At 41.5% G+C, this 20,669-nt stretch overlaps 3 protein-coding genes across 8 annotated transcripts; 2 read left to right on the top strand and 1 right to left on the bottom strand.

The window, feature by feature from the left end:
• Nucleotides 1-415: 415 nt before the first annotated feature.
• LOC135485188 (uncharacterized) lies at nt 416-10,451 on the bottom strand. 4 transcript variants are annotated; one of them, XM_064766991.1, is made up of 14 exons: nt 10,430-10,451; nt 8,683-8,779; nt 8,395-8,433; nt 7,901-8,134; nt 7,323-7,512; nt 6,744-6,863; nt 6,266-6,468; nt 5,991-6,162; nt 5,677-5,774; nt 4,377-4,782; nt 3,970-4,071; nt 3,472-3,710; nt 3,012-3,207; nt 416-2,424 (listed from the first exon to the last, which is right to left on the bottom strand). In XM_064766991.1, exons 3-14 carry the CDS (start codon nt 8,404-8,406, stop codon nt 2,270-2,272), a joined length of 2,127 nt encoding a protein of 708 aa, XP_064623061.1. In that variant the 5' UTR covers nt 8,407-8,433; nt 8,683-8,779; nt 10,430-10,451; the 3' UTR covers nt 416-2,269. The 4 variants fall into 4 exon arrangements, with proteins under 4 accessions (XP_064623061.1, XP_064623059.1, XP_064623060.1 ...); XM_064766989.1 differs by lacking the exon at nt 10,430-10,451 and adding an exon at nt 10,210-10,296; XM_064766990.1 differs by lacking the exon at nt 10,430-10,451 and adding an exon at nt 9,788-9,948.
• An 808-nt stretch (nt 10,452-11,259) lies between these two features.
• LOC135484912 (TATA box-binding protein-associated factor RNA polymerase I subunit A-like) lies at nt 11,260-16,258 on the top strand. Of its 3 annotated transcripts, none has more exons than XM_064766612.1 (11): nt 11,260-11,368; nt 11,888-12,002; nt 12,383-12,561; nt 12,876-12,940; nt 13,379-13,493; nt 13,867-13,999; nt 14,193-14,332; nt 14,559-14,778; nt 14,889-15,003; nt 15,368-15,519; nt 15,963-16,258. In XM_064766612.1, the coding sequence occupies exons 1-11, from the start codon at nt 11,339-11,341 to the stop codon at nt 16,115-16,117; spliced, it is 1,419 nt and encodes a 472-aa protein (XP_064622682.1). In that variant the 5' UTR covers nt 11,260-11,338; the 3' UTR covers nt 16,118-16,258. The 3 variants fall into 3 exon arrangements, with proteins under 3 accessions (XP_064622682.1, XP_064622681.1, XP_064622683.1); XM_064766611.1 differs by having other exon boundaries at nt 15,365-15,519; XM_064766613.1 differs by lacking the exon at nt 11,260-11,368 and adding an exon at nt 11,453-11,586 and having other exon boundaries at nt 15,365-15,519.
• A 502-nt stretch (nt 16,259-16,760) lies between these two features.
• On the top strand, nt 16,761-20,024 carry LOC135484947 (uncharacterized). The gene is made up of 2 exons (XM_064766657.1): nt 16,761-16,919; nt 17,453-20,024. Exons 1-2 carry the CDS (start codon nt 16,850-16,852, stop codon nt 18,649-18,651), a joined length of 1,269 nt encoding a protein of 422 aa, XP_064622727.1. The 5' UTR covers nt 16,761-16,849; the 3' UTR covers nt 18,652-20,024.
• The last annotated feature ends 645 nt before the right edge of the window (nt 20,025-20,669 follow it).

The raw sequence follows: 20,669 nt of genomic DNA, 5'->3' as shown, positions 1-20,669 counted from the left end.
GTTCAAATTCTTTGTGAATTGCCTTCAGTGCGAGGCCAACTGTCATTTCAGTGATAGCTGTGAAAATGGCAGTTCATTTAAGTTTGCTATAAGGCCTTGCCAATGATTCCTTGTCTGGGACCTGTTTTGAGGCGTCATGTATATCGAATGCCCCTTTGTCTCCGTTCATGCTGTCGTCATTGTTATTCGTACTCTTTCATGGTGACGGTTGGATCTTTCCAGTTGGTGTTGGACTAACTGCTGCTGATTTACACTTTTCCATCGAGGGTTAATGCACTAGGTTGGACAGTACTCCACAGGTCTTCTCCTCAAATGTACACTCAAAAAGTCACTGTCAGTCTGTCCTACAACAATTAAATGGAATGGGGGATGGTGTGCGTGAGCCAGAAAATCACTAATGCAAGATTAGTTGGTTATATAGACATTTATTCAATGAAAATGATACAAATTTTCATTTCAAAGCAGCAGTACGTAGACCAGTACATTTACAATCGGGTAGGCCAGACTGCATGTGTGCATGTCTCAGTAATTCATGACCACCAAACAACCAGCTCTTGGCTATCTGAAATATATATACATAAATACACAAATATATATACAATAAACGGAGACATAGTAACTAAAGTTTGAAAAAATGTGCTCATTTTCATTTGGAGGAGGATAAATTCCATGTTCCCTGTTTCCATAATTGCTTCACAAGTTGAATCATTCACCATTATTATCATTATTACCAGCCTGTTGATATTCGAGTTGGCCACCGAATGCAAAAATAAAATGGTCACAAACATAACTCAGTCTACAGTGGTCTGATGTAGGTATAATTGACAGCTGCCACCAGGGCAGAGGTTGGCATGCACATCTACGTAGATAGAGGAAAGTGAAAACCCAACAACCCTGCCAACAGCGTCCCAATATTATAGCTGCTACATGACTGTTGGGCTATCAGGCAAAAACCCAATAGGGTTACATGTAATACTAAGCCGGCAATGATATGTACAATATCACAAGTACATGATTAACTCATAGTTAATTGAATCAGTGAACAATTACAGCAAAAAAAATCCCTCAGGAGTAACAAATAACATAAAGTAGACAGCAAGCTTACAGCTGGGGACAAACTAGTTGGCACAGTACAAATGCAGATAATTTTTATAATGAAAAATGCTGTGTAGACGCTCTTTAGTCAGTAGAAGGGTGCCTGTACAAAGGCCAAAGTTACGAGCAATAGCTAGGCCTATGTGATACAGACGTGCCAAAACTGGCTAGATAGCGTCATCACAGCATATTTATTCCATTGAGTAATATCACACATTTAAGCCAAGCATGGCTGGCATCAACATTGCAACTTTCAAATCAGTAAGAAAACAACAAAACCATTTACGGTACAACAAACTGAACTATGTTTATAGTGCAACGATTTGTGTGCTCGATTACACTTGAACAGGGCAGGGGTGTAGCTTTGTCCAAGACACTTGCTAATAGCATTAGGAGAGAAACACCTAATCCTAATCCTAAAGTTATGGGTTTATGGGTTTATAGTCTGATGTCAACTATACAATAAAAGGTTATCATCCGACTTTACACTTTAACCCTGACTTGTCCTGAAACCTTTCAGTAGACCTCAGATGAGATGCTCAACCAGCGCTACAATCTGTGCATTTCTGACCAGTCCCCACTAATACACCTGGGTGCAGAGAGGCAAGTAAGACAAAGAGACCTGCCTACAGTCTCACGCTGACAGTGGGATTTGAACCAGGGACCTCTTGACCGCTAGTTGAGAGTCCCATGAGCGACTACACCACAGCGGCACCTAGCTACACCAACCTTCCACCAATTTGGCTTCAGGAGATAGGAGGCAGGAGCAGGTTGGCGAGATTGGCCTTGCCTTTTTACATCAAAACCATTATCATGATAATCAAAACTTAAAATGAAGGTTTTGGCAGTTTTAAAATGAATTAGGAGCAAGCATGAAATACATGTAGATTCAATATATATATAACATACAAATATGGAAGCATATAGCGGTGTCATATTTATCTGGACTCTCATTTTTGGTCTGATCAGTATCATACACAATGCATACCCCAGTCTAGTCGAACAACATCCGAAAGGGATTATATAGCCGCAAAAGGTTCATTTTTCACCTTTTCTCGATCTTTTACAACAATATAATGTTGATGAAACTAAAAATGATATCCTGTAATGCAAAAAATCTTGCTAACTTTCAGTTATAAGTAAAGCTGAGTACAACCCGCACACTGAAAGGTATTTACTTAATTTCCATTGTTTCAATTTGTTGAGCGGCTTGCTCTTCCGGCTTTTCCTGTTCTCGTCTCAGCTCCTCTTTGACTGTCTTCAAAAGTTCGCGATAACATATATGCAGTTTTTCAGCATCCGTCGTTGGTTTTCCATCCAAGCCTTCATCTGAAAAAGCATCAGACAGATTTTCAGGAAATTGACAACACCATGTGAGAGCAAACATTCATCACTTTCAATAGTACATGTAATCAGCAGCGGCAGGGACAGCATCCAGGTATGTCGTACTCACAATCCAAAGGCCGGCAAATATTGCCATGTTATCTGAATGAGATGTCAAACCAAGCTTCCTTTTACTCAGGAAGAAGATCCCATCGCTGTGAGTAACACGAGTAATGGTGTCTTCATCCTTCCCGAATGAAGACACTAGGCAAAGAACAACAAAAGTGGCGCGAAAATATCATCGACCTCTGGAATCAGACTGACCTCGAACACTGGTACATACTCAGCATAACGCAGAAATGTAATCTATATTTTTTTCTTATGTAACCTTCATCAACTCAAATTCTTAGGTATAACGGTGGCATCATCATGATGTGACGTAATGTAGCAACATTCTAGGGATTGGACATTGTGACCGGGGGTTGACATTGTGACGTCATCTATTTTTGTTTTTTCACACAATGTAGGTACATCTGCAGTAAAAGGAAAAGAAGGCACCATTTAGGTATATATTCAGGTTTTAACGGCTTTACCTTCTATTTCTAGAAGTAGGAACTTGTCCACGATATCCTCGGGAATCAATTTGCTCTTCACAATTTCAAGCATTACTTTCCGAAGATTCCTCTGCAGATCACATTTCTGCTCGATGCTCATGTCAGCAAATACGTCCTTCTGCATATCAGTCAATGCCTGCAGAGGGGTCAGGAATTCGGCCGCAACAAAATATTCCTGCAAATGAAATCAATGATAACTGACTCGAGTGGATACTCAACTGTATATTGTTGTTCTTTGTATTTAACCTTTGAAGGCTCAAAGCTAAGTGACAGGCCAAAGTTTTTTACATGAATCCTCACAACACAGTTACAGCAAAAGATGACTTAACCCTACTGGCCCTTTCACACCTATTAGGTTGTGACATGCACACTGTACCACTTATTAGAGACTGACTTATTAGTGACTGTGATTATTGACCTATCGATCTGGTTAATTTACCTTTTGATCATCATCTGTCAGACGGTATTCTGTTACAGTGTAGTCTCTGTCTTGCAATCCATAGCGATAGCTAATTTTTTTTGTTTTCCTCTCAGGCCCTTCCAACTCCTTCAAATGCTTGTCATCATTAACTGTTGCTTGCAGTGTTTTTGGCGAGTATCCTGACTTCGGCATCAAAATGATGAGTTTCTTGGGCATCACATCGGAAATTTTCAACTCCTCCAACTTCTTTGAAAATTCTAAAAATTTTAGAAGTACATAAGTGAGTAGGGGGTTGTGCACCCATGGATTAGGACTGGTGTGAAATGAGAAGATTCATGCACATTTAGACCTATAAGTCTCTACATAGGTGCACTCTGTCAAGGGTACCAAGAAAGCTACCTAGCTGGTGTGTCACTAGTGATGCAGCTTGAGAAAACAAAAAACAAAATGACCAGACCAACTGGTTTGGAGTAAAGATGCTCAAACTAGTATACACCTATAAACTTCAAAGCCTACCTGGCAAGAAAGGCCTCATATACCCATAGAGGTAACCAAAGGCCAAGCCTTCAGATAAGTTATGGAAGTTCACCGCTGACTTCAGGGGTCGTGCTTGTATATCTGAAAGTTGAACGGAAACAGCTGAGTATAACAATGATAACAATGATAACAATAACAACAATGATGCAATATCTCAGAGGTTCCACTTGGCAGTCTAAAGGTTGTTATCGTCCTGAATTCAGATTTTTTTCTCATGCATTTCATGCAGTTATTAACAATTTGTAGATTTTTGCCACGAATGTCGCATAAAAAAAGATTGTAAGTTGACAATTCCATAACATCAGTATACTGTGCCGTTGTCACAGAACTTCATGACCAAGTAGAAACTCTCTTGATCTAGCTCCACAGCATATCTTTCAACATACCTGTGATTGCCTCCTTCAACTCATTCACCCATCCGTCTTTACCATACTGAACCCTAGTCACAACATGTTCGGCAAGCTGTTTAAAGTAGTCTTTATGTTTCTTTTCTGCCTCTTCAGTGTACAGCAGGATGGTAGCCCTCTTGTTGCTACATTGCATGACTTTGTCCACGCATTCGGATACTTCATAGTCCGCGGATATCTTCCCCTTGTGTTCTGTCAGCAGAAATATACACTGATCGACATCCCTTATTTTCACAAGGCTTTCATTATGCTCACGCTCTCCACACTTTCTGGTTTCTCTGTTCTCAATGATAAGGTCAGGTATTTCTTCTTTGATTATGCCCTCAATTTTTTTAGCTAGATCAGCATCATCTTCCTCGGAACGTAAATAGACCGACCACCGGCCCTGGAAGAAAGAAGTGGTTCGACTGTAACTAAAATACCATCTAGCAGTTGATTGTATGACATTGGCAGCCCTAAGGCAGTGTGAACCTAGGAGGTTCTGTGTTGAATGTATGACACTGGCAGCCCTAAGGCAGTGTGAACCTAGGAGGTTCTGTGTTGAATGTATGACATTGGCAGCCCTAAGGCAGTGGAACCTAGGAGGTTCTGTGTTGAATGTATGACACTGGCAGCCCTAAGGCAGTGTGAATCTAGGAGGTTCTGTGTTGAATGTATGACACTGGCAGCCCTAAGGCAGTGTGAACCTAGGAGGTTCTGTGTTGAATGTATGACATTGGCAGCCCTAAGGCAGTGTGAACCTAGGAGGTTCTGTGTTGAATGTATGACATTGGCAGCCCTAAGGCAGTGTGAACCTAGGAGGTTCTGTGTTGAATGTATGACATTGGCAGCCCTAAGGCAGTGTGAACCTAGGAGGTTCTGTGTTGATTGTATGACATTGGCAGCCCTAAGGCAGTGTGAACCTAGGAGGTTCTGTGTTGAATGTATGACATTGGCAGCCCTAAGGCAGTGTGAACCTAGGAGGTTCTGTGTTGAATGTATGACATTGACAGCCCTAAGGCAGTGTGAACCTAGGAGGTTCTGTGTTGAATGTGTGACATTGGCAGCCCTAAGGCAGTGTGAACCTAGGAGGTTCTGTGTTGAATGTTTCAAGCTCATAGCCTTAGCGATCAAGAAACGTACCACTGTTTTTTTAAACAGGATACAGGCGTTAGGCGATGATGACGACAGACACTGGACACTGCAGTATTATATAGACTCACCTATGATGAGCAAATTTAAAGAGGGCAAAATGGCCTAGTACCAACTAGTGCAATTCAACTACTGGGAGAAAACTCACTTCCTTTCCAGGATAAGAAGTTGTGCTCTGCTGGTCTTGATGGGCTTGTTTAGTTTCCCGCAGAATATTCTTGACAAAATCTTCATTGTCTTTATTGTCTGCAACAAGAGGCAAAAAAGAATTACCTAACAAATCTACCGGTATTCAATAATAGACCCAAATCATGAAATTGTTGTGTTAACTGCATTGTTGTAAACTGGAATAGTACCTGTCCAGTGACCTATCACTCAACCAATTTTCACTATTCAATGACATGCAATATTCTCATAATTACCTAGAAAGACAGTGGGAAAGAAGATTGACAGTTTACTTACAGTCGGTGATTAGAATCACCTTTCGCCTCAGGTAACCATCGCTCTCAATTCTGTCTTTCAACACATCAGTGAATCTATCCTTCTGCTCTTGCAACCACATCTCATCCAGTCCTTTATCCTCCTTCATCAAACGGAGCGTCTCTATTGAGGGGGTGGACGAAATGGGCACCAACTAGAAAACAAGGTGTTCATGGAGAAAACTTAAATCAGGATTACCAGTGCACACACGTGCTACAATTTCAACGGCGACTTGTATCAAATTGCATAATCCCTACCTTATCTTCACCCTCCAGTGTATACAAATCAACATTCAGCTTCCTCTCTTTTCCTGCTCGGTGAAATGTATAATACTTTGATTTTTGTCGGCCTTGAATTGATGGATGCTCTATCGTAGCTGGACAGTGGCAGTCGCTTGGTATCAATATCACTAGGTTATTGATGACAGGCTTCCCATCCTGCGCTTGCCACACACACTCATCTGCAAACATGATTATAAAGTCAGTAGATCGCATTTGTTCAAAATACAGAAATACAGAATCACCAGCAACACCAATCACATTGACCAAATTCCTGATAAGCCATTCCAGGGGCAAACATCTTGGCGCCAAAACTTAGTCGAACCTCCGAGACGGACACCTTCACTAATCACTACTATACCAAGGACACTGCTTCTGACCCCGAATTGGTCATTTCCATTCAACATAACCTCAGTGATCAGGTTACCTCCATATCAAACTGTCATCAAAATAATACCTTTTGGATCACCACCAGACCCAACCATTGGCAGAAAACGAACGAAACCAGTGTAATGTGACCAGGCAAGGGCCTCCCCAGCATTCACATGTTTAAGGGTCTTCACAGATTTCTTCTCAACTGAAAAGCATCAAGAGGACTTCATCAGAAAATGTAAACCACATGACATTCACAATTAAATCAGAATCGATTTTCAGATGCATGTTAATGTTGTAATATGTCAGGATAAGGGACAGAGCAGGAATCGATGATTGTGACATTCTTATCAAGTCCGCCACCTATTTTAAAGTTTGAATCCTTAGGTTTTTCTCCAGTTATGCCCTCATCTCCCTGTTTGCTACGGCCCTGCATGGATTCAACACTGACAGATACACAATGGGTGATATGAATAAAGACTAGCAAATGCTTTTAACTAAAACTCCATGTACATTTACACTACACCTTTCTGTACAAAATTGAAGTAAAAGCATTTGCTAGACTTTATTCATATCAGCCATTGACAATACTTTAGAATTTTAATTAACTAGCTACAGAGGTCATAACTACCAAATCAATCTTTTGATTGAAAATCAGACTCACGTTTCAGTACATTCCGTAACTCAACTTTCCAGTCATGGTTTTTATGACTATAGCTGATGCACGGGTTAAACTGGCGGAGGTACCAGGGCACATTTTTCACATCAACGTTGATGCAAAAAATGATATGTGTCAACACATTATCCGAGTCAAGACACTTATGTAGTGAACGCAGCCATTTCTGGTAATGGTTCTGCAAAAATATATAAATATACAAAATTAAAAGAGGGGATTCCAAACATCAAGGGTCTTTTATCAATCATCACTTACAAATGCAAAATGGACAATATACTTTGACCTGAAAAGCTAAAAACAAAATGGGGAAGAGCTAGTGAAAAATTAGGAATTTTAAAAAATTAGTTGAATTGTTCAGCGTATTTTGAAAACTCTCTGCATATACATGTATTGTATCATCTGTCCCATGTATTCTGTCCATCTTGTTTTTTGTCCATAAAAATATATATTACAAAAAAAGAAATGTGCTACCGTTTTTATAAATAGGACAGTGTGACGACAGATGACACACCTGCAGGGAGTATGATAAATAATGATTACAAAACAATGGGAAAGATCCCTTTTACCTCATCTCCAAAGAAACCCTGGATCGAGTTTTCTGTGACCACACTGATGGTGTGTTTGGCCTTTTCTATTTCACTAACTAGGTTTTCTAATTGGGTTTTGTCAATATCCACAGTGTATTGATCAATTTCATATCCAGTCTCCTCGAGAAAGCCTTTTAACTCTGTGTAGTGCTTAGGTTCCTCTCCTCCTTCACTTTCACTGTTAGTGTAACAGTTGATTACTATGGCAGGTTTCTGGAAAGATGAACACCTCATTAATAGTCAAAATAAAGTGCCAACAGAGCAAGTGATAGAGGTGCAATCACTTTGTTGCCAGTCTGTCAAGTGAAGGAGCTTTCATCATCACCCACAGTAATATGATGTTCTAACATTAAAGGGGGACTGCTAATTATTCCGACAACTACATCCACACAATGGTAAAACTGAACACACAGTCCCTTGGCTGAAGTAGTATATCACATCCCGGGACAGGAATGTCAAAGTTAGTTACTTACCTTAGTCGACATCTTGATTCCTCTTGCCTACTGTGCCAGCTAAAGAAGGAAAGCAGACATATCAGGAACAGGACGAATACAAAAAGAACATTTGGCAAGAAGCTGTCACCAAACAATGTTTGGCTCGAATTTTGAACTTTAAAGGATGAAAAAATTTCTGAAGGATGAAACAATTTCGTATTTGGGTCCCATGAGTGGTCGTGTTACTGGGGTTTCACTGTATAAGGATTGTAAGTTTTTCCTGGTTTACAGTATCCTGCTGCCAATTGGAGGGCGATGTGTACTGACCTGGTGACTATGAAAAATATCGGTAGAATACCCAATGTGTGGTAAGTGGTAATCTCTTTCAAAAGAAGTCACAGCGCCATTGCAGTAAAGTTGACAACTGTAATTGGAGGAGAAATTTGTGCTTTTAACCATTTTACTACCACAGACCGATATTTTGGTTTGAAGCGAAATGGCGCAGGCTCTGGTAGACCAACATTACGGTCTGATGTCATGATGCGATGCACTGTAAGGTGTCACATCATTACTGGAATGAGGCTGCAGAAAGCCTGTAGTCAACCAAATAACAACCAGGAACATCTAGGTTGTCAAGTGGTCAAAGCAAAGAAGCCAATATTACACAAAAGAGAAACTAGTATGACAAATTTCAATGGTAAATTTCACAATCATTCTGTGAAGATTTATTATCTTTCAAACGTCATTTTTGATAACCCAGATACAAAGCATTTTAGATTTAGATTAATTGCGAGGAATACGGCTCTTGACCTATTTAGTTATCAGTCATGTCTGAGCATGATTCTTATATTCATGAACAATATACAGACATATACAATCGTGATACGCAAGCTGAACCTATATCTTTGAAATTAAACAAGCCCTATAGGCTACATGATATAGACCTATCTACTTGGTACAATCACAGCTGTCTGCAGATTTACATTTAAAAGAGTACCTGCGCTGCATGAAGATTTGGGTGGGGGAAGTGGTCTTCATGGGAGACTAAAAGCAGGAGAAAGCTCCCAAATCTGTTAATTATACCATAAACCTGTCATTATTCAGGCCCACTAACATATGCAAACCAATATTAGACCCCCTCCTCTCGATTGAAAGATTTTAAAATTCAACTGCCAAAGGAATACAACTCTTAAATTTGAAAGGGCGTGGCCATTGACAATGTGGTCATTACACACGTTAATCTGGCTACGCACCATGGAGTGGAAAGTACCACAGAGTTTTGAGGCAAATAGGGCTAACTAGGGCAAGTAATCAAAAGTTTTGAACCCTAATTAATGATAGCACTATTTCAGTATTTGCCTTAAATCCCTCCCTGTGAACAATCGTTAGTGATCGCAGTTTTCAGTGTCCTCTGCACGACGGAATAAATTACCAAGGACAGATAATGGCCATCGAGGATCCAGACATTTTTGCAGTGATGTTGGCTGTTCAAGAGCATTGCCAGTGATAAATCAGATGAAACAGCAATTCTTGCTGATGAGCGCTATACAAATAACAGACATTATTATCATCATTTTACTATCATAATGCAAATGAATGTATTACACTATTACGCATGCTCTGCTATGATGAGGAAGTGATACCAGGAGTGGATACGATCATTGATCTAGAACTGGAACTAGAAGGGAATGTGAAAGTTCAGTCACAAAATACAGAGCATGCATCTGACTAAAAATATTTCTGGCCAAACCGATAGTCGAGAGCAGGATTTACCTGTTAATCTAATTGTCAGATGAAATGAATGTCAATAAGATCGGATTAAATCGAATATGAAAGGAGGAAATAATCGCCTACCTTCTCATGCAAGCTACGTCATTCTCACGCAATCAAAGGAGATAAGAGCATGAGAGAAAGCAAAACTCATGTACAGCGTACACTGCACTGGCGTTTGTCCAATGTGGGATAGTGCGCAAGATTTCAGTTGCCAGCAAACTGGGGAAAACCCAGAGTTTCAGTTGTTTCAAACCCTATTAAAACGCGTTGGAACTCGGGAGTCTCCCAAGTCTTCTATTACCTTAGAGTAACCAGACTACCGATCCGGCCCTGTAAATCCCCCCAGTTCGCCGTGATTGACAAAGTGAGCTCACATAGTCATGTCTATGTGATGATACCACATTGTCGTGGTCTACTCGATGGTACCACTTTCACTTTACCCTTTTCATCCTCTCTCGGGCTTGGACTACCTTTGGGTCCAATCCTGTAAATGAAACGTTTATTTACTAGCAATAAACACAAAATATTATTAGGCCTACAATGTTATACAGTAGGCCCTATATGATATAATGAGGATTTTTATACATCATTCACCAATTAAAAACTACATGGACTTGTTGAAGGTTAAACTCGGGGAAACACTGAAAAATCTAGCCTACACCTTATTTTACCTAAATTTCTACAACTGCCTAAGTATACTGAAACAGACAAAAAACATACATAATCACATTGATGCCGAAAAAGCGACGTACGCTCTGAACCCATGCGAGAGGTGGACGGTAAACCGGATTAATCATTCCCATGGCCTTACTGGTTAACACAGTATTTGCAGCCATCCTGAACCTAATGGCCTTATACTCCCTTTAAACCCAACCCGGGGTTTAAATATTGATATAAGATGCAAAAACCTTGGTGGTCAAGATGCTACAGGCCCTGAGAAGCAATAAACAATCAAAGACGTTAGCGGAGGACTCTATGATTTGAGGGATTATCTTTCACTTTACACCACCCATGCACTATGTACACAATGTGCAGCTAATGTACACCATGGTCATCCCCATAGATCTATTAATAGACATTCCAGTGACGTATTTACGAATAGTACCAAAATCTCACCACAGAATTGGGGGACCAAGTATGATCAGCCAATAAGCGCGTGGCATTCTTGTGAGAAATTGACGAAAAATGATGAATATGCAATTAATTTAGAATGGATGAGGCATCAGACATATCACACGAGGTAAAATAATCGTTCAGTTATCACCTTAACTGATAAAAGATACAAAAAGTTTTGTCTTTCTTGGAGAAAAATGGTTTGAAGTTGTCACTTCAAACGTCAGTGTCGGTCGTCAGTGCCATCTATCATCATCTACATGGATATCATTGATGATTATGATGGAGTATTTTCAGCTATTGTGTTGTGTACAGTTTCCATCTTAATACTAGCCTAATTTGATAGTGAGTATGGTCAAGCAGATTTAATTCAATAAAACATTCCATGTTTGAAAATCGACGACCAACTTCTGTTATACATTGTCCGTACGACTATAACCTCCTGCCAGGTGGCCAGTGTAACCACTTTGATTGGCCACTTTTGGGCAACTCTCTCTCTCTGACTCTGTAGTCTAGAGTGTAAATGTAATCAGGGGAGTGGTTCAACTGGTTGAGTCACTCTTATGACATCAGTGCCAGTGGCATGAGAGTGGCTGTACCGTCGGCATCTCATTCTGATTACAATAGTATCTTGTATTCCTTTAAGTTGGCTGCCCTTGCTTGGATAACTGGCCAACATCAGATTTTGAAGAATGCTGGCATTCGTGCTAAAGAATGGATGCAAGAAGCTGACAAAGAGGTCAGTCGAGCATCAAAACCACGTAAGTATAACTTCAGAGTCACAGATAAAGAAATCCAACTATAATTTGGTTCAAGATGCTCTCATTTTCTTATTTGCTCTCGGATTTTCACCAAACCTACCTCAAATTGATCATTACAGCATGTTCCTACGTTTTAATTCATTCAAAAGTTCATGACGTTGGACAAGCTCCAGATGCTCTGTTGCAAGTAGTGTTATCATGACCCGCCGTGTTAGACACATGCATTAAGCATTGAGGGCTCATATACCGCACAAAATCATCATTTTCTGGAGTGGTTGTGGTTGGAATGAACTTTTGAATGGATCAAGGAGTGTTGACCTTGTCTAGCTGGCTGCTTCCTTTGTTCAATCCAGGTCCTATCTATTTTGGTTTTTTTTCAGTCGATTGTCTTTCCAATTTAAGTAAACACTCAATGTTCTGTGGAGACCAGAAAAAGCTATTTATCTTATTGAGAGAGTGTATCCTAAACCACAGGTGGAATGAGGCACTTAAAATAGGAACTACTATCTTGGACCGGAAAAGTTATCTTAGTGCACAGAATGTTAAAGCTCTTAGACGGGTAAGTGATAAATCACATCGCAACATTTGACATTGGCTAAGTTCCAACAGAACTAAATATATGATGAGGCTTCCGTTTATCAAATGCCTGTGTGACGCTCCGAGGCCATCCGAAATGAAAGGCTCTCGCAGTACCATGAACTAGCAAAATTAGCTAAGTAGCAAATAATAATTTCACTATTTTGCTGTATATCTCCCCTTTAAGGAATGAATGTTGTTGTTGTCCACCCTTGATGTTAATCCTCGCAGATACCCTGGACCTTTCTGAGCTGATAACTGTTCTTATACTTGTAATATCGATATTGTTGATTTCAGACCATGCCAGAGGCTGTCTTGCATACTGGTGATGAAAAAGGGGAAGCATATCATGACTTTATAAGGTGGGTATGTACAACATTGCCTACTCTGCTCTTGCAGGGTTACAGGGAAACCTGCACTTCTTGATAAAAATACTTGTTCATAGCAGAAAGTGACTGGGAGCACCACTTGCTCTTGATGTGATATACCGGTAATGCCTATATCCTACTCGGATCTGACCAGTGCCCATTTGTACTCTTGGTTGGTGAAAAACTATTAGCAAATGCCTTTCTTTGCAACTTGAAAAATATTTTCTGCATTGAAAATCTGATCAAAGTCAACTCTTCTCTCTGAACTAATCTCAGGTTGACCAAAGCAAACTCTTCTCTCTGACCCAATCTTAGGTTGACCAAAGCAAACTCTTCTCTCTGACCCAATCTTAGGTTGACCAAAGCAAACTCTTCTCTCTGACCCAATCTTAGGTTGACCAAAGCAAACTCTTCTCTCTGACCCAATCTTAGGTTGACTAAGGGAACGTTAGGAGGTCGTGGCATCAGTGAGTTTGAGATGAATCTGGACGAGTTGATCAAATACCTTGATGATGACAATATAGGGGCTGCACGAGATATTGTAAAGGTAGGCTGAAGTTAAATCTTCTTTATGTACTTTTAACTCTGTCAAATATCATTTTTTAAATTTGCAAATTGCAAAAAGGAAATGGGTCCTGTGTGGAGATGCATGGTCTAATCTGTAATCTTGTCATTGAACATCCTTGATTGCATCAGCTAAAGTGTTGTGGCAGCAGTATACATAGAGGTACACCAGCTCCTAACTTCAGCTCATTCCCCCCTTTCCTTGTGTGATCTTTACACAGGCACTGCATTTAGAGAATCATGCTTAAAGTCAGAGTTCCAAGGACTGTGTAATATACCTTGTTATGAATCTATACCAATTCATCCAAAGACACAAATTCAAAGTTTTTAGACCAATATTCTACTCTACTTTACAGTCTGAAATCAAGTACAAAAATATCTTTGGACAGAGAGAATACTACAAGCATCAGCTCACCCTGTATGAAGGACTCCTGTGGTACGCTGAATGGCATGCAGCTAAGCAGAAGAGAGATGACCAAGAAGCAGAAGGTGTGTCTTGTCTGCTTGGCAACCAAAATGGCTGCCAACACCAATATGGCTGCCAGTTCCAGGTACTGGTTGACATTGATGATACTGTTGTTCTATAATATCTTGAAATTGAAACCATCTATCCTTATTGGAAGTTGTATATGAAAAAACTTCTCAATTTCAATCACGTAAAGAGCCATTTTCTCTCCAACAGATGAACTGTTGTTTGCCGGTATGAGTACTCCCTTGGAAGAGGCGATGAAAGTGCATGCAGCCAAGGCCATCCAGTGTTTCACAACCGTCAAACAGTTCCTCCATGGCACTTGGGATATATTCATCACAAGATTTGCCACAGTAGGTTTTCCATTGACACGATTCAAGTTCAGATTTAATTGGATCTACCATTTCATTACCATAAGCAGTACATGTTGGATACTTGCTGGTAGTGGAGAGATGAAACATGTCATTGATTACACCAACAATGGTGTAAGGCCAGCTTGTACATTTTTTGATAAACCAAGATATCCGACTACCAACTCCAACTTTCACTTTTTGCTACAGGTGCTATGTTCCATTTCAGCTGTTAGAATACTATGAGCAGGATGGAAAAGCCCTCGAGTTATTAGAGCACTACCAGGAGAAGAACCCTGGCAATCCTAACGCACGGATCTACCTGTATGAATACCATAAACGACACAGAGCAGGAGATGATGTCTTGTTGGAGATTCTGGAGAGGATAGTCAAGGAGACACCGTCGTTACTGATCGCCTTTGACCTCTGTGAAATATATGTAAAAGCAGGTAAGGAGTTGATCAAGGTTACAATGAAAGCTGCTGAGCGTGGATACTTCTTCTTATGATTCCTCATGATGGCACAGCTACATGTATAGTTTCCATTCCTTTATTAATAGGTTGTAAAGAGAAGTCGATCCCAGTTTTATTTGAGATGCTAGATCACGTTCCTTGGCAGGATGAGATAAAACCCTGGGCATTATTGGCCAATGTTCTGATGGAACTCTCAGATGAGTAAGTACCGGGTTCACCGTGATGACTTTCAAATAATGAGACTCTTTAAAGTAAATCAAAGACACAACATTCGCAAACTTGTGTATTACTTTCCAACCAGTGGGATTTCTGTTGACCAAATTTCTTACCTTTGAGTTCACTATCAAGCTGCGTGTACTAAAAAGGTTGTGTGCAGTCTAACAGCAATTCCAACCTACACTGAGTACAGCATGATTTTCTCATTTTACTGGCTTCTGAGCTGAAGTGGCAGTCTGGAGACAAAACAACGATGGTCACCAGTATGGCTAACAGGTCAACCTGTCTGCTTCATGCTCGGGTACTGCAAGTCGTGGTTTCCATTGTTTTGACTTGTTTCTTCCAGCAGTGACCACGAGACTTTACTTCCCTTAAACAAGTGTTGGAAAGAGAGGAAGGACTGGTGGCCTGCATACCACTTCCATGTACGACCAGAAGATGGACTAGGTGTGAATCTTGTTGTCCACAAGGCTGTAGTGTCCACCCTTCTACTGGGGAAAGGTAAGGAAAAAGATACGTGCCTGGTCAAAGTGTTTCATTTCATGGATATATCCGAGTGGAGATGTCACAAGTGATCAGGGACTTTGTGGTAAGAGTGCAGGAGGTTGTGGGTTTGACTACGGAACGATCAGCACTATGTTGTCTCTGTGATCTTAGCTGGACCACTCATCTTTTGGTTCGTCTTTCAAAAGAATTTGAAAAACTGTGGTTCCTTGTACTGGTGCCTATGCCAGGGTAAACCAATGCATCCAAGCAGCATTGGATGGACTTCTATCCCTGCTGAAGACCGAGTCACTTGGCCAGTGAATGTAACTTTGGCCTGTCCTGACAATGTCCTCCTCCCAGAAGGATGATTCCTGCTGGCAAGGGCAATTACCAAAGAATAAGTAGCAGTGACTTTAAAAACTTTACCAAAACTTATTTCATTCATGTTCTCGTTCCAGATACCAAGTTTGTCCAGAGTGTGCTAGATATGGATTTGGAAGCTTCGTTGAAGGACAGACTACTCGCAGCTTGTGATAAGAGACTATATGACAGTGTGACTGAAATGGATGTGGATCACACCAGAGATACCTCTTTTCAGGTGTTCAAGTTATGATTACCTTTGCTCTGTGAAGTAACATTCACTGCCTTTTCATTGACTGTAATTCATGTCAAATGTGATATCTGTCGACCTATAATTTGTACTGCCAGCCAAGGACTGCTAGCTATCTTTTACCAAATAAATCTTTGTTTTTAAGTTTGTCTTTTGTTTGTTTTCCACTGGATTGCCTTTGAAGGATGTCTTGGAGATATTTGGTGTTGGAGAGTTTGGTTTCCCCAGTGTTCTTCATGGTTGGGTTGTGATATCGTCCTTGTAGAGTGCGGTTTATATCTGTCTCTGAATGTGGCCATCAGTTAAGCCCTGTCAAGACTATCGACCGAATGTTTGGTTGTGACAAACCGAAGGACAATCATCCTTGCAGTAGGGAATTGATCAACCACTAAGATTGTGACGTTGTCCTCTTTATTGAAAAGTGGGCTACATTCAGATAATAACTCCAGTATTTGAAGTACTGTTATATCATATAGATATGAGCGGGGGTGTTGTATCTAATTACATCACAATGGCATGCCATAGGCCTTTGCGTTGCCATAGAAGCGGGCTCCCTGACAACCGTATCAATTGTATAGAAGCATAACAAGTTGGAGAAATCCGATAGAGTGTGATATTTATTGTTCATATCCGAATGTGTATCACATCAGATGACACTCCCGTAGCTCGCTCCGCCTCCAGCATTCTAGGGTCTTCATCACCGACATGTAATGGCGACCAAAACTTGACACAATCATGAAGTTCAAAATTTTCGTCGTTGTCTTGCTGTTTGTCTTGGATTGTTCCGAGATAAACTCGGAGACAGGTAAGTTCGTCTCTCTATTATTTCACTGGTGTTCTATGTTGTGTCTATCTGATTATCTGGCGGAGAGTTGTCGAGACAGAGGGTCTGTTCTGGTAACTGCGTCGTCTGATTGAGGACGACATTTCATGTTCTCAAATAGTTCAGAGCATCAAAAAAGTAAACTCCCGAGACAGTCCAATCGTCATCATATCGTGTTACCGGGGGCCTTGTAATGGTAATTAGAGAGGAAACCATTCGGTGCCGGCGATTCTTGGTCGACATAGCGGGGTGGTCGCGTTACCGGAGTGGTCGCCGACCGGGGTTCCACTGTACCTAGGTGTGACTAGCAGACAAAAAGCAGAAGGAAGTTTTTCTAGCCTTCGAATACCATGGTCAGTCACAGGCAGCGATACCGTCGCACACGTGCCGAGTGCCAATTGAAAAGGCCCTGAAGCTCAGGATGCGTGGCATGGAAATGACGAAATCCTCGCTCCTGAGCGTGATCTTTGTTGGTCAGACAACTTGATTAAATTTCCATTCTTGTCTCATTACAGGGCCTGAACACAAACCTGAGAAGCGACACACGGGGTCTGAATTCGCCAAGAAAGCTCCAGACACAAAAGAAAAATCCAATGGGCCAAAATTAAGTTCAAACGAGAATCGGCCCCACGACGGCCAGAACTTCGTGAACCAAGCTCGGGCCTTCCGTGCTGAGTTGGAGGGAAGTGACAAAAGTGTTGCAGTCGACACCCATGTTGCGCCGGGAAGAAGATTCAGACATCATAAAACATCCGAGACGCAACGGCTGCTGTCGCGTCGGAAACGTATCCGGAGAGCCGCAAAAACCACCGAATCCACCCCTGAGCAGACGACGACTGTTTTTGAAAACAAAAGTTCACTGGACATCGAGAAGATTGGCATTATCTGTGCAGCCATCCTCGGCGGTATCCCAGCACTCATCTGTCTGTGTGTGGCGCTGAGGTCATGTGGCTTAAAGATCTGCTGTGACTGCTGCTGCAAGGAGCAGAACCCGCTCAGGATTGGCTACAGCGGCTATAAATCAAAGTTCGCGAGGAGGAAACTGCAGAACTCGAATGACCCGCAGATCAGCACAATCAGCGGGAATCCGGACATGGTGGAGAACCCGCTGAAGGAGTTTGGCAGTTACATCAAAGCGTCCATGTCGAATATCAAGAATAGTTTACTGGGTTTAGGCGGTGGAGGAAATACCCAGAGTAACCAAGGGTTACCAGATGTGGAGAATCCTGCTGTCGATACCACTGCTTTCAACTCTGCCGACATCACCAGTCGGCCGACCACCGCTGCGAAGGAAGAGGAGACAGAGGCTGTTGAGAATGAAGAGGAGACAATCGTCAGGCAGCCGACTATCGACAACGACAGCATATCCGGGGAGAGTAGCGAGGTAACTGTGGATGTGAACGCGCGCGAGTCCGAGAGCGCGAGGACAACACCGGACGACCCAGATGAGACTGCGGAGGAGATCAGGCCAGCTACGGGTCAGGCAAGACCCATGACCGGAGTCAGGAGGCCGCCGACTAGCCAGGGGAGGCCAATGACTGGACAACCACCGGACCTGCCGCCGAGACCTAAGACTGGCGCCAGGGCGGAAACACCAGGATCTCGGCCAGGAACGTCATCCAGACCTGGTACAGGAAGCGCTCTTGGAAGACCAGACACAGGGAATGCCTCTCCTGGTGAAGTCCTCATTAATGAGAACTCGATCCAAATGTAAATAAATATATTTAATGACTTGTTTTGGCTGGATTGGGAACAATTTGTGACCATGTAAACGTAAAGGTGAAATAACTTGACGGGTTGTGTGTCCGGGATGATAAGAGGAATCTTATCTCAGAAGCGAGTTACCTGAGTCCACGGAGGAGGAGGCAGTACCTCTGACATAGCTTCGGAAACCGACTGCTCTGACCATCCCGTCAAATTTGTTGATCTGAGACTTTTCTCTTCGGTATGACACTCCTATGGGATGTATCCGTCAAATATGGTTTATTGTCATTAGTTATGAGATTTAGAAAAGTGATTACTGGTCAGTTTCACATGTTGTTGATGACAGTATGTTCGTTGTAGCTGTTTTCTCTAGAATTGAGTAGATGTTGGTGACTGCCGGGAAATCATGAACTGAGATGTTAGTTTTGTGTTCACTACTCTGTGTTGACATATTGGCAAGATGTCGAATCTGTGATAACGCTTAGGAAGACGTGGTCCAGATAAAACACCAAATATGTCAGCAAGCAGTCCGTCGTATCCGCCGAGTATGCAAACTGTGTTTATGAACCATATAATGTAAAGGTTGGGAAATGGACAGTCGGTGCGACAAAGATCAGGAGAAAAGACAGTCGTCTGAATGCGTGTTATGTCGGCTTCTGCCAAGTCCGCTGACATGCGCAGTCAGGTTGTGCCATTATCTTTCTACAACGTCTCGCCTCAAATACCACGTCCAACATTACACAAACTTCTACAATCACAGAAAATGGCGTTTATCTGGTTTACGTCTTGTCTTGCGTCCAAAGAGGCGATAATGTGATGGCAATGGTAGATGCTGAAATGGTCTTATGGTTCTTGGTTGTGACTGAAATTACGTGGTCCTCGTAAATCGATTGTTGCCATGCACTGTATCAAGACAATCCGTTTGTTAAGGCACAACTGGTCAAGTTTGAACGAAGCATACATATCGTTGTTGTAAACAATCATTGTGTCTCCAGTAGATTTTAAAGTAATCTTATTCTGGCCTTCTGATTGTGACTTTGTCCTCATAAGACCGATTTTGATGAGGGGAAATTTTGAATCTGAGGAATGACGCTGATTTGTTATTATATTCCATTACAACAGGAATTAGGTTGGGCTTGACTAGTCATGTTATTGAAGGATAATAATGAGACCACGTTCCTGTTTACCTTTTTTCTAAAGGTTGTGACAATGGGTGCATTGTTGACGACACCGACTTTGCTATATGTTTTCTGTTGATTTATTGTGAAAACCATGATTTCCGATTGGATGGACGGGCATTAGTTGTACAGAGACGTGTGTGACGTCATCTTTGTTGTTTGTTGTGAATGAATTGGCTGTAAATATAGTATTGATCAATGTCAATTAACGATTAAAAAACGTGTTATTTATTGTACGCACACATCGTAACATGTGAGATGACCGTACCCATAAACACAGGTCTCGAGTTTGGCGGAGAAAAGTAATCTTCAGACGGCCATGTCATATCCAGTCATGGACAGCATCTCTGTGAGTTCCTGTGTGATGTTGATCCAATATACTTTGGGGCTGTTAGAGACTTCTTGTTTAAACATTACCATTTTGCCTCCTCTGGCATACTTTGGGATCAATGTGGCAATGTTTCTCATTTCCCAGTGTTCTCTGATAAGCTCGTGTAATAGTAAGAGCCATACAAAATACAATCGTATATAAAATAAGCCTAATTGTGTCACATTCATCTGAATATAAAGAGCATCTCACATGGTATGTCATTGGATACAATGTGGAAATTATCTGACATTAACATGTACATGTACAAGGCCTATACATCATACCCTTCAAGGAATATCGGGTTTCATTGTAAGGCCTGTACGTGATTACAAGGATGATGAGTTACCATGGTGACCATATGACAGCTTCATATCCATTGTATCCGTCTAGTGAAAGCGATATTGGGTGCCCCTACGATACTGGATGTCGCGTGGTACCCTCTTTATGTCTGAATGTAGTCCCTTACTGGCATCAAGTAAG

Source organism: Lineus longissimus, chromosome 3, assembly GCF_910592395.1.
Source record: "Lineus longissimus chromosome 3, tnLinLong1.2, whole genome shotgun sequence".
In the NCBI taxonomy this organism is placed as follows: domain Eukaryota; kingdom Metazoa; phylum Nemertea; class Pilidiophora; order Heteronemertea; family Lineidae; genus Lineus; species Lineus longissimus.
The sequence above is the reverse complement of the archived record's forward strand: the minus strand, read 5'-3'. Positions and strand labels throughout refer to the sequence as shown.